Source organism: Hetaerina americana, unplaced genomic scaffold (assembly GCF_022747635.1).
Source record: "Hetaerina americana unplaced genomic scaffold, ioHetAmer1.1.p SCAF_4, whole genome shotgun sequence".
Taxonomy (NCBI): Eukaryota; Metazoa; Arthropoda; class Insecta; order Odonata; family Calopterygidae; genus Hetaerina; species Hetaerina americana.
In genome coordinates, this window is record NW_027286985.1 from 63,070,048 (window position 1) to 63,084,439 (window position 14,392).

At 34.6% G+C, this 14,392-nt stretch overlaps 1 protein-coding gene across 4 annotated transcripts in view; it reads right to left on the minus strand.

The window, feature by feature from the left end:
• Positions 1–14,392, minus strand: part of Cdk12 (Cyclin-dependent kinase 12) — a 77,005-nt gene that overhangs the window by 12,541 nt on the left and 50,072 nt on the right. For 2 of the 4 annotated variants that reach the window (XM_071590775.1, XM_071590774.1), the window contains 2 exons: positions 4,878–5,013; positions 2,728–4,233 (listed from right to left, as the gene is read on the minus strand). In XM_071590775.1, the coding sequence (XP_071446876.1) occupies positions 3,467–4,233; positions 4,878–5,013 (903 nt within the window). In that variant the 3' untranslated portion in view covers positions 2,728–3,466. Of the gene's footprint in view, positions 1–2,727; positions 4,234–4,877; positions 5,014–14,392 lie in introns of those variants that run through there. The other 2 variants (XM_071590777.1, XM_071590776.1) reach the window with 2 other exon arrangements.

Below are 14,392 nucleotides of genomic sequence, written 5' to 3' on the forward strand. Positions count from 1 at the left end.
AAGTATTCCCGCACAGCGCTGCTTTTTCTCTGAATGCCCATTTAGTGTTCCATCCGACCCAATAAAAAGCTTTTTACCGTGAGATGGTAGGAAGGTAGAAGGAATCGAAAAAACACCAGTTTGCGATGCTTATAGAGATCTTTTCTTGTAGGTTGTTTTAGGACGGCAACAATAATGAAAACATTTCTACGAGAGAGAAAATAAACTAATTCTCTATCATTAAAAAAGCTCAAAATTGTATCGGAAAATGGTCTACATAATAATTAACTGATACTTAATTTCGAAATTCACCAATGCAGTAGTCGGTCGAATCAATTACCGAGGTGACCCGTCCGAATATTATTTTTATGACCTTTAGTTTATTTCTACACTTCGTCTTCTGGAAATACTTCCTAAATTTGCCGAGAATAGGTGTATCTTGTACAAGTCACATGCAGTTACATTATTGGAACAAGCAAACACACATCTCGCTCGGTAAGTAATCGAAATCTGGGGAGTCACCACGATAGTTAAGATACCTCGCACAGCGCCGGAACTGCAAGATAGTACTTGTTGAGATATTCTGTTCACCAATCGCGCGTTCAGTATCTATTTTGCGAGATTTGCGTCAAACCAAACATTATCATACATATATACTCGTGTGCGTGTATATATATGTGTGTATATATATATATATATATCTGGGAACAAACGACGACAATCATTCTTTACAAAAAATTGCAAGATAACGAATATAAATGAAAGGTAACAGTGAATGATAACTAATGCGTTCACCACGTCCCGAAGTTTCATCGCTGCACACGCCAATGCCAAGAAGGAAAGTTTACATTTTGTCCAGCATATCTCGATATGGCACGGTTACTTGCACTTACCCATAAAATTAATAATGCACACCCGTTTGCTATTCGTGCAATTATTGCCAGATTGAGAAAAGTTGCAAGCATTAGGTATTAAAAACCATTATCTAATGACATACTCCTACTATTCAGCTAAAACGCAAGAGATTTAACAACAGGATTTCATCATTCACGCATGGAAAAATGTGTCCATTTTCACGATGATCTTCACTCCCATAAAAACTAGGCAAGAAAGTTAGTCAAAAAATGTTTTACTGGATCCAATTTACTCCAATACCTTGAACTACTGCAATATGAAAAATCACGAACCCTTTGCGGGTGCCGCACGCGGGTTTTACGTCAATTTTTTTGGATTAAATATAAGAACAATATTCACGGCAATAAAATAAAACTTACCACGTCTATTCTAAATTCCGCATAGTTTTATTCAAACTTCGAACACTTGTGCCACTTGCTAGCAATCTTCACGTAGTAGCATTCACTCTCAACAGATGGCGCTGGTGCTACCTTAAAATATACCCATTACCCGTCGAGAGTTGTGAGCGTATCGTTGACTACGTGGTGTTTGTGGTTAAGCCGTCAGCTGATATTGATCGTAAGTTAGCAATGAGGCAACATTCTGCCGATATACATAAACTACCAAGTATACGCTATACTGACTGACATCACCAGTCTTAAGACTTGCGGGATCCTTCATCATCCACTCCGGCAATCAGACGGAAGCCAACATGCAAGGTATCGAAGTCTAGTATCCCTACACAGCATTAGCGGCAAAATTCGCATCATTGCTAACCCTAACTTACGCTTCTGATTGTTTAAGATGACAAGAACGACCTAATATTCGTGTACCGGCGACTTCTATTAGCATACTCGGATATTGAAAAACTGACATGTTCAGAATGTATTCACCATTTAATTTCACTAAACCCTTTGCCAACAGACATGCAATAACTAATTTCGAAAATATCCATTGTTAATGCGCCAACCTCGTCAATTCTTCCGGTACAAAGCTAAATTTCCATAACGGAACGTCTCACACCCTTAACCCGTGAGTGAGGGCTGGCATTTCATGGACGATGTTACAATATAAATAAAGAACTATATTCAATACTATTTAAATAGCGAGGGTGTAAAATAAATTATTCCAAATGTATCGTGCTAGGGCACAATGTCTAACGTTGTTTTAGAAGTTCTTAATCCTTCACTTCCTGTATTAGTGTGTATAGAATGATATCACTCTTATAAAAGGAACTCAAAAGAACCATAGCAATAAAATAAATCCTTAGAATGAACTACCAATTGCCTAAGTGATAAGACTTCATTTCAGGATTAATTTCTTAATTTGTATATGAATTTACACAGCAGATGGATTTTTTTAAACCATTTCCCTCTAATCCTCACAAATATGGACATGATACGTGCTTTCAATGTTCCAAGTTACCAATCCTTCAACTAATCTTCAGCTTTGATAACTTCTTCACCTTTAGCTTCATTCAGCTATTATTGACAGCCTTACGTATAAATTATACAATAGCTTAAAAATGCCCATAAATTACCAACGAGTGTGTTCAATTACCACTACAGTACTACTATTTCAGCTTAATCAAGCAACTGAAGCCCAAAATGTGAAAAACAAAAACTACTAGTCAGGAAACTGCCAAAAGTGACTGGCTGAAAAAGCCAATTGGGGTTTGAAATTTGAAGTATAATTTCCCTTAGCACATAATAAACTCTTTTGATCCATTACATTTTAAACTGCAACACAGAATGCCTGGAAAAAGGAGACATGGAATGTGTGTACCCAAGACAACAAAACATAAAAACAAAGTCAACACAAAATACATGCAATAGCAGTGATAAAATATTACATAAATAGGAAAACTTTTATTTCAATTTTTTATTTACAACAAATCATTCAAGGCATACCATTTAGTCCTGTACCAACATTCCACAAGGACACAAAATCTATTGAAAGTGTGAAGTCAGTTATACCTGAAATAAACCCTTACGGTGTTTTATCTGCGGCACAAGGCTAGAATTTACTACTGGAGAGTAACATTTCTTATTTTCCACATAGAAAATAAAAGATTAAAGAACACCTAAATGACTCGTAAATAATCTGCCATTCTTAGTGGCAAACTGAGCACAAAAATTATAAAAAAGTTAACTTCATGTATGCCCTCATGTTTAACTTATGACACCAGAGCAGTTCCAAACTAAGTAATTTCACTAATGTCCAAAATACATGACATACCTACTCTACTCGCTCATCACATTGACTTTTAAAAACCTGCTGATTTTTATATTATTCTAATCTGTGTGATGAACAGATAACAAAATAAATTTAATTGAATGCACACCACTAAAATGTGCACCAGCAATTCATAAGGCAGCTGAGCATCAGCAGGATACAAGTCAATAACTGTACATACTTTTCTCAATGGTTGCTGCAATTATTGCAACTATACCTTCCCTGTACACCTGCTGTCAAGACCATCATCTCTTGTATTTACAAGTTTTTCAGGAGTATTTTTGGAGTTTTTACTCTCCCAACCCACTCTTCTGAACCTTTCTCTCCATTTATGTTAAGGGAAAAATGTATTGCACCTCTACCTTGTGGAATGTTGAGGAAAGTTCCAAGTATCTTCAGAAGGTATGGAATACAATGGAAGGTGATGCTGTACCACTTGAAGGGGTGGTGGCTCCCTGTAATTTTCAGCTGGGGCTTGAGCCATCTGACAGACTCTTTCCCCAACCCCTCTTCCACCAGAAGGCAGCAATCTAGTGATGGCCATTGGGCGTGGGCTCCCTGAACTTTCCAAGCTTGGAAATGAGCCACTATCTTCAGAGATACAATCCAGCCCACTACTTACTGCAGCCACCGAGCCAGCTTCTGGTTTTTGCAACAGATCCAATCCCGGCAGTATCTCTTCTGATCCTCCTGCTTTAAAACCCTGACTCGAAGGAAGGGAATCCAAACCACTGGAACCAACAACTTCAACTCTTGTGCTAGGTCCTGGCCATGATTTTTGCCTGCTGCGCGAGGGAGGAGGAAGTGGGGTGCGAGAAAGAGACTTCAAGGGCGTACCTGGTTCCAAGCCAGTCGAAGGGAGGCCATGTCGAGACATCAGAAGAGCCAGTGCACTTTTCACGCCCTCTGTTGCAAGTGGGGTGGATGCTACCCTCCCCATACCAGGGCCCATGCCCTGACGGGCCGTGCCCCACTCCCCACCAACACCCCCGGGAAGGGATCCTTGTCCCCCAGGTCTTCCAGTTGCAGGATTCCGCATGCGCTCCGTGTTGGTGGCATTGTCACCTGCGTAGACGGCATGAGCATCAAAGCCTTCAGGATGATTGCTGCACCAACTGCCACTCCCTACTCCACATTAGCGGAGACAAAATTGGAAAGGAAATAGTTCCAATCCTTCAAGAATTATGTACGTCAAAGGGTAAGTATGACGGGAAAGCCAAAATTGACATAATGTCTTACTTCCATCCAAACAAAAAATTACAAATAATCCCCATCTTCTAATTCTGCATACTTAATTTTATTGAAAGATGTGACACTATTGTGAATCATTTGATAATTTAAAATACGTTACGGTAGCAAGGGAGTTCCAACTTTGTTATCATACAGCATAAAATATAAACTTCACACTACATCCTTTTCATGAATTCAATTCTAAAAGGGGCATCATAATGATTTAAAGCCAAGTCTATATTTACATTCTAGGACAAAATAGTAACAAAAACATACCTGGCCATTTAACACTTTCATTATATGCTTACTTTAATTCCATTATAAAGTATAAACCTACAATCCAGTGGCTTATGGCGCATGGCCCATTAAAATATACATCAACAACTTCTCAAGTTAAATAAATCTCACTTTTCTTAAGCATCAGAGAGGTAATTATGAATAGCACCACAAATGAGTAGTGATCCATGTACTGACTTAATTTTACTCTTCCAGAAAGACCATGCAGAGCACTCGCTATAACTATTATTGACACGACATACCTTGAGTACTAAAAACTGCTTGGTTCATATCCAAAGGAATATTTGCAGACACACCAGCAGCTAAGTTCATTGCTGCTGCTGCTTTTAGAATCTCCTTGGAAAGATTCTCCACCAACTGGCCAGTTTGTTGATCAATCTGTAAACAGATAATGATAGAAAAGTTTAAGTTACATGGATTTACATTTCTTCCCAAGTCGTAAAAGGCAGAATAACCAATACCAGAGTGAAATTAAATATTACTCTCAACATTCTGGGCTGATTTCTAACCACTGGAAGACCATTTCCAGAATCTTTGAAAATGTATTGTCTTATATTGACCGCATTATTTTGATAACTTTCAATTGAACATAAATGAAGAATCCAATAAGAGTAAACCACATTAACTTCAATTCCAACGACTTCACTGTATACACTGAAATGGCACAACTTTGACATTAAAATGAAATATCAACAATTAGAACACAATTATTACAAAAATCCTTTTATGTATGAGATGGTTAACACATCGAATCAACTTATTTCATATTTTCATCTTCATTCAAATATTGCAGCCCCGAATTATTTCTATTGTGAAAATTCCCATCATATGGACTACTGCTTTTGCTATAACTGAAAGACAGTAATATTATTTCTCATTTCCAGTAGAAGCAATTTCTTTATGTAACTTGGTTAACATTAAATATAACTTATAATTATCCTTATATTTAGAAGTTGATATCACTTATCCCAATTATTGCTAATGCATTAATACACTGACTGGATGTAAAGAGTAGTAGCAATAGTAACTATGGGAGATGACAAGGTTAATTCTGTGGTTATGGTTTCAAATCTAACTGCTGGAGAATTCCTTGGAAATTAAGTCTACAAAAAATTAATTAATCAATGAGTAAATAATTAACTTCTAGCTTAAGAACCAAACTTTGGTGTGATTCTGGACATAGAAGTGAAAGGTCATGTGGTTTTTAAGAGTATGAGATTAAATGTTAGGACTCCCAATTCCTGACTCCCGTGCCACACAGTTGAGTTTTAGGTGGAAGGTTTACCTTCTCACATAAAAAAAGAATAATCACAGCAGTTAAACAGAAAAATTATCTTCCCCTATCTATACTTATTCCTTAACAATGTTACATCTCCCATTTCTAATTTCGCATTAACTTGGCCTTCCTTCAGGTGCAATTCACTTGATTTAAATAAGAATTCACTTAGACTTCGTAAAAGCATATTTCAAATAATTTATTTTGCAAAGAGGTCCTAGTCAGACTCACTTGAATAGGAAATATTCAGATTAAAAATGACAATCAAAGAAAAATAGGGAACTTAATCAGAAAATAACATTTCCGTAAATTTTTAATAATCTGGTCCAGAGTAGTAAAGAGTGAAGTTTTTAATGAAGCATTAAATATCCATCATAATTATTATTTTTTCTTTTCAAGGTCTGAGCACAAGTTTTGCAAAAAACTGAAGGCCTATAATTCAAAGGATGAGGCTAATCTAGCCAATGATCACACGTTTAATTCCAAAATATTAATGCCATTGAAAGCCACCTATAAAAAAAAATACTGCCATCACAGCAATAAGAGGCGAGGCATTCATTCACTCTTAATTAAAAATTTGAAGTTACTTTTTTTGCATTATCCAATATGATTCCCTGCATTTTTTTTGGCAGATTTTGTTCTACATAGAAAAATTAAAAATAACAAGGCAAAGAACCATCGCTACAATAGAATTCAAACCAGTCAAGTTGGAAGCCAAAAAAAGGGCTTACTATTAAAACATAACTTCAAGCCATAATGAAAGTTGGATACACGGAGAAGAGACAATTACAATAAAACCATTGCACATGTAATAAAAGAATCCTTTCCCATTTCAAATTAAATCAATTAAACAACGTTAAACTAATTTGCCTAAATCCATATCAATTGTCATAGTTCCACGTTTCATTCAGGGTATGAAGTCTATTATAGTAGTGAAAAAAGGTCGCTAGAGAGAGGGCCCTACTCATTTTAGGCTAAAAACTACAATTACACTTCAACTGCGAAGAACATAGCCTAAAATCTTGTATTTGGATTATTTCACATGTAAATTAGTTTATTATTTCTTCACTTACATAAATCAGTGGATTTGATGCAATGCTTATTATTATATTTTAGGTAAACCAAATTTCCTTAAGGGAAGAAACAATTAGTGCCAGTGAAATGAAATTACTTAATGTGTGTGCCACATCCTTCCATTAATCCTTTCCATATTCAATAAAAAATGTAGTTTAAATTGACCACTTTCGTTAGCTAACATGTTGGGCATAAAATAAAACAGGGAAGTTTGGTGGTCTAACTTAACAGTGACTATGCATCAGACCACTAAGTGAAACTAAGGAGTCAATTAATAAGGAGGAAATAAAATTTTTGTACATAATTAAGAATCAAGCCATAATATTCATTTAAGTTTAACTAACTGTACTTGGCTCCTGGGGATGATGCACATAGCTTGCCTCAGAAAGGTTTACATTTTGGATAATCTAAATTCAGCACAGCATACAGAGAAATGCAATTAATTTCAAATATAAGTACGTTAATCTCACTATTTATCAGTTACTTTCAAGTTTTGCATGATTTTTTTCCATAAACCGTAGAAATATGTTAATATTTACTACCAGTAAGTCTTTCATTTTGTAAAAAAAATATGAGAAGAAAATGTCTATCCAAATTTGTTAGCAGTGAAATACCTAACCAATGCGAAATAGCAATGCTGGGCTATCTAAAATTAACTAATAATATGATGTGATGTATCCAGAATGAAAAATATAAAAGCTTGAAAAAAACACTACAGCCAGCAGAAGGAACAAAGTTTTTACCTTCCAGCACACACCTAACACATTAGGGGATTTTACGAGATTGGCTGGGCACATGGATCACCTGGGCTGTACATTTCTAATTCCTGCCACTCATAGGCATAATATTCACTGAAATTCGGTAAAAATGCAAGGTTTTTTATTCCAGTGAAATATTCTAAATGTGCTGTAATATTTTCAGCATACACACAATTAATATTTTGAGGTATTTTCCATTTTTTCATAAAAATGAAGCTTACTTCTCAAAAGAATTTAAATTGAACTCAAATTAGTAATAAACTGAGGAACCCAGGAGTTGTAAATTTAATTTTAAATTGTTTCTTTAACTGAATCAAAACGTAGGAATTACAGAAAGCTAAGCCCAATGCTGGCCATAGCCTACAGGATGGTTAGTTAACCTATGACATCTGCTTGTCATGGGTTAATAATTGCGTAAGTGTTGAGTTGCGAATATTATGAATTCATATTAATGGTTAAGGATGATACTGGTCTTGAAGGTAGTGAGCGACTAAGTGAATCAAACGATATCATTACGTGCCACTTTGAAAATATAAGTAAGAGTTAATCTTGGGTAGCCAATCGAATACATTGGGCACAGGAAACTGCTGGTACATTGACTGAATTTTGCAAAGCCCTAAAATAGCAATAAAGAAAGATTATTAGTATGTTCTAACTTCAAACTGATGATTGATCACTTCATTTTAAACAAATTTCCAGCTGGTTTAGTCAGATTTGCAACAATCTCGCCTACTAACCCAAAGGGTTTGGGGCTCAATGTTATTTATGAAAATCTTCAGATAATATTTTTATTTTCTTAGCTACATTTAAGGAATTTAATTACATTAATTGTGCAAATTTAAAAATCCTTACCTACAAATTCTCTAGGCTCTTTCTTCACAAGTGATGCAAAATTATGTACTTTAATTATTTTTTAAACAGGCAGCACAATTTTCCCTTTTGCCATTGCAAACACTCTTAACAGTACACATGTTAAATTTAAAGTCAACAAAGACCAAGAATACTCTGAACTGAAGATGAAAACTATCACTCGTTTAAATCACTGCTAAGCTAAAGTGCCCTAATATTACGTTACCCTCTGTGTTGATTAGTATGAGACTGCAGCCACATGAGACATATCAAATCAATTAAATGTCAAATTGATCAGAATGTATGAAAGCTGAGATAGTAAAGAAAAAGATTCCTTACTTCAATGAAAATCTTACCTTTAAAAGTTTTAAATGGAATCACAACTTAGTGGTATATTTAAACTATTTTTAATTAAGTATAGTGAGTATTAAATGCTTTAACAGTTACCAGCAATTAGTTCACTTTTATTAAATTGGTGACTATCATATTAAATATACTACAGTTATCTGAAGTTTTCGTACGAGTGTGTTTTGACCAGAGGGTTTTAAATAGGATGTTTTATGAATTCCAAAGAAACTACAGGAGATGCCGCAACAGTAACTTTTAACGGAGTCATCCGCTAATGTGCATTTCAATGCAACAATTTCAGAGTGTAAAAATCATTCGCCTTAACTGGGATTCGAACCCAGATCCCTCAATATCCAGTCGAATGCTTTAGCCACTTAAGCTACCGAGGCATCCTATCCTCATCTTTTACCACTTTGTAACAGAAAACCCTTCTACGAGATCACAAGGAAAGCCGAAAGTAAAGAAACCATCATTTTAACATCCAATTAATTTAATAGTATGCCATAGAAAGCCACACAGCCTATGATTAGTCAGTTGATTATAGTAAGAACAGCAATGGCAACCATGCTCAATGAGAAGAACTGAGAAACATCGCATTTTAATGGCCAAATTTGGCAATATTTTAATGTGATGTCATTTTAAAAGGGTAAAAAAAATGCTCTATCTTTGGTCAGTGTAAAAATCATAACATTCAAATAGTATAATCTTTTGTGTCAATTTTAGCATCCTCGTTCCACAACATTATTTTAATTGCACTATTGAAATATGCAGTGAATAAAATTTCTCAGTGTATAATTTTTAAGATTCTTCTGGATTGCAATTCAGGAAACTTTAGTGGTCTTTTCGAAGTCTATGATCAGTCTTAGATGTGACCTGAGTTACCTGTGAAATTTTTAGGATTGCATCAGGTTTGACAATAGCCTATATATTTTGTCCATCTGTCCTTCACATATTTTCAGGAAATTGCGCAAGCAGAGCTAGTTAAAAATTTAAAAACTGTCTACAATCACACATGGAGGAAAAGGTAACTCAAAGTAAAAGAGAATCACTAGAAAGGCACATTTCCAATTGTATGAGGAGCTGTTTAAATGCACATAAAAAGTATCAGAGCCTTATTTGGTCACATTTAACCCTTATAATACACAAATGGGGGGAAATAAAATTTACCATGGTAATGCAGCTCAAAAGAATGACAAAATAACCATAATTTTGAACCTAAGATTTTAAATATTTGATTTTCAACATGATCATTTTCATTATACGAGCAAAAATATTTACTACTAAATGTTTTAGCTTAAGTTCCACAGTTGTAAATCAAATATTTGATGCATGCACTGTGCAAGTTTTAAAGAAACATGGTAAGAATTAAAGTTTTCCTGTATACTATATGGCCTACAACAATAGTAACTGCGATTGATCCTATGCCACTTTGTTAGAAGGCTTACATTTTTAGCTGGTTTTAGCATGAAGTAAAATAATTGTGAAATTTACATCTTGTCACATCTGAAAGTCATCTGGAATGTTTCAGTCAGGCACTATAGCTTTAAACGAAAATTATTATGCACAAAAGAACACCGAGACCTAAAATTGATTTCTAGTTAATTCTAATATTCATTACTGCATTGTACCCTAAAGTAAGGCACACAAAAAGCAACAGGTAGTGGACCCCCTTCTAGATTAATCTGCTCCTTCTGCAGGATTAAGAATGGCAATTATGCGATAGCAGGTCTAAATGGGACAATACAACAGTTGGGTACTCCCTTCAGACGTCTCTGATTTGCAGTTATTGCTTGGGTTTTTAACACCTGCTGAATTTGAAACCGTAGAACCACCTTTAGTGCGGCAGAATACCGCTATTTTATTTTAGGGGAGTTCTTTGTCAGGAAAAAATTAATTTGTTTTTTTTATGATATTGTTAGGAATAATTATTCATACATACTATATTAACCAACTCAAAGGTTACTTTGATATTGTGCATCCAGGGTATTTGAAAAGGAGGACAGTGTTGTTTCCCAGCAATACCTAAATTTCCTTACATTCCCTCCTTAAGAGCTTAGGGGTGCTTTAAATACATTCGTATATAAAGCATCACTAACCTCTCATGTCTGCCTCTTTCCTTCCTTTTATCTCCAACTATTGTGGATCAGACAGCAAAAAAAGCCCTTTCAAGGCTAATAAACGTAATTTGCTCAGATATAATTTTATACCCTGATTTGCATTTTCAGTCAAATAAATAACATTTTAAGTTAAGGAATTTGTATGGAAAGGCATCAATAAATGGTAGTTATGTTCAAATGCCTACTCAATAATAAAAATCAAAGGGAATTCCAGAGGTAGGTATGATAACATTTGTTGCATGACTAAACGGATAAAGCAGCCATATGTCAAATCATATGCATTTATATCGAAGTCTTCTAGTGCGTACACACAAAGAAACTACCCATAAATATAATACTGATTAAAACCTCTTTTTGAAACATTGGAGACAATTAAATGGTTGCAAGACAAACATCCAATGGCACCAATTAATTATGGCCGCAACATATTCCAGCAGTAGAAATAGTAAGAAACACTAAGGTTTCTTTCAGGCCAGAGACTAGTACACCTTTCCAAGTTCTAACAATTTAATGCCCAGTACTGAAGTCCAAATTTGACTAGCTTATACCTCACTCTCATCACCTACGCATGAATATACATCCCAATCTTTTCATAGAAATAGTCATGGATTGATTCTAACAGGGTTACTGTCAACAAATATTTAATTCTAAGTAAATGGAGCAATATTGAAAATTTTCATAATGTTTCCAGCATTTACACAAATCACTATTTAACCTAGAAATAATTATCAAAAGCAATACCAATTTCGAAAATGAATACTCTTTGCTCGATAAAAGACGGGTATATATTTTGAACGATGAAAAATGGTACTGGCGATTGTGAAAGCAATCGACATATATGTTGTCACTGAACAGCTGCCTACTCTCTGGGAATTTTTTTTTCAAGCACGAAAACTGAACATTAAAATGATACGAAAACCAAAGGTACCAATTGCTAATTTAAGGGAAAATCCAAGATAACACAAAGTGAGTGAAGAGCATATATAAATTAATTAATGTAAGCGCAGAAACAAGGAGTCATTTGTCATTTAGGGACGAATGTACTGAAATCTGATCTTTCCAGTCATGCATTTAAATCACAGCTTGGAATGTTCCTTGAGAATATAAAAGCTAATTTCCTTAACTATGCTTGTTCTGTAAGAAATCATGAGAAAGCAAATGTATTTTACATGCTTGTAAGGTCTGAATACAGTCAGTTTAAAGATTAAATGGAGAATTACAAGCAGGAATTATGAAAGCACAAATTACCAGAAGAATTAAATAGCTGAATACTAAAATGAAATTGCCATAAACATTTGAACAAGAACAACACTTAATACTGATATTCTAAAGTACACATGTCAAATAAAAGCAGAGGGGATTTAATCAAAACATTGCTTGCTAAACTATAGATTCAACCATCACCATGGATTTTGCATACTTCTTAGTCAGCCCCAAGAAAGCTGATGGCAGGATAACATCAGATAATCATGATTCAGGTGGTAGGAATTGTCAATGGAGACAAAATGTCCCAAATAGCAAGGGTCGAGCAAAACATGAGACTTGCATGGAAATACCAAATCATATTAAGCTAACTACTGGAAGTATGTGATGGCCACCCGAACATATTTATCACAGTTTAAATTTATCAGCTCCCGAAATGTCACTCCTGAATATAGTAGTGAGGATTATAAAATATTTGTAACCACTTAATGTAAACTGAAAACCATATCTATTGCTTCTGAAATCATTCCATTACTACCTCATCAACACGAAGACATTTGGAATGAATTCAGTTAACAATGATAACGAAGATGACACAACAAAATTTAATTCTCAATAGACAGATGTCAGTGAGCACATAACTAATCACCTAACCAAATGTTATAACCTTAAAGACGATTATTAGCAAGAAATGGTCTTCAAATGAAACTGATTAAGAGAATATTCGATAACAGTAAAATGAGAAGGAAACATTTTTAAAATAAAGAGAAGCTGATACAAGAACTCCTTTTATTATTTTTTCTTATCAACTCTCAATAATTTCAAATATACAAGCATTTTAACAATTGCGCAGTCCAATGATCTTCTTTCACCAACAATCTAAAAGATTGTTTCTCACTGCAACTGGTGCATGTACAGACCATGAAGGTCCATTAATATATACAACAAAAATGTGCTGCAGTGAAATAACAATCAGCAATATATATATGTATATTCATTACTGAGTAACACAAAAACTTTGGCCAAAATTGTAGCAAACATCCTGAAAAACAAGGTGCCTAACGTTTCAAGCCACATCCACTGAAACAATTTACTGAAACTGTAGCTCACTGTACTTACCTACACCTGTATGTAACTATATGTGGGGTGCACCTTCTCAAGTCTGTATGCAATATAGAGCTTAGTTATTACCTGTCTTACCAACCTCCATCGATAACAATTGACAATAATGTGCATTAGGTTTCCTGCATTATGGGGAATACAAATCATTAAAATCCAACAGATGCCATCTCAAACTGCCCTAGAGATCAAACTTTCTTGCACCACATTATTTTCCTTTCCTTATGCAAACCTATTATTCCACCCCACAAATAATTGCTTCAATGGCCACACTTTACCTTATATCTTTTGGGGACGTGCAGGCTGTTGTACGACACACCCTACTTAAAAAAACCACTTTTTGATAAACATTCTTCAGACGAGTGATATAATAGAGAAGATTTTTGACTTGAATTAAAATTGAAAGAAGTTTCTAGGATTCTTTGGTTTTTTTATGAAGTAGTTATCTTTTTTAAAGAATTTATGCTGTCCGAATTTTTTCTTTAAGGTGATGAGCATAAATAGAACGGTAGGCATTCACATGATTTCATTAATTTTAACTGGAACCTTTCCCAACTAAATTCTGTTTTTTTTAAATAAAGAAATATTCAATAAACTGGAAAATGTTCAAGAGTAGAAGTTTATACTAGATCTTTAAGAATACAGCCATTAATTGGGAAGAAATTCAACAAGAACTTTTTATTTCTGGAACCCAAAGTGGGTATTTACAACATGTTAAGGACACTTTTTGGATGTAAGTTACAACTCAAGAAAAATTTTACTTGAAATTCCAGGCGTGGATCTGACATCAAAGAAAGAAACATCATACCTGATAAACCAAAAAAGCTAATGACCAAGAGATCTAAACTGTGAAAATATGATGGGGAGGAGCAAAGTTGATTGAAACTCTAACGCTGCGCTTCTTCCTGTAATCTTATTAGATCCATTTGTTTGTGATTATAGCATTTTACATGACTTTCATTTATTGTTTGTAATGCTTGTTTTATTTCAGTTAGAAATTTCTTATATACCAT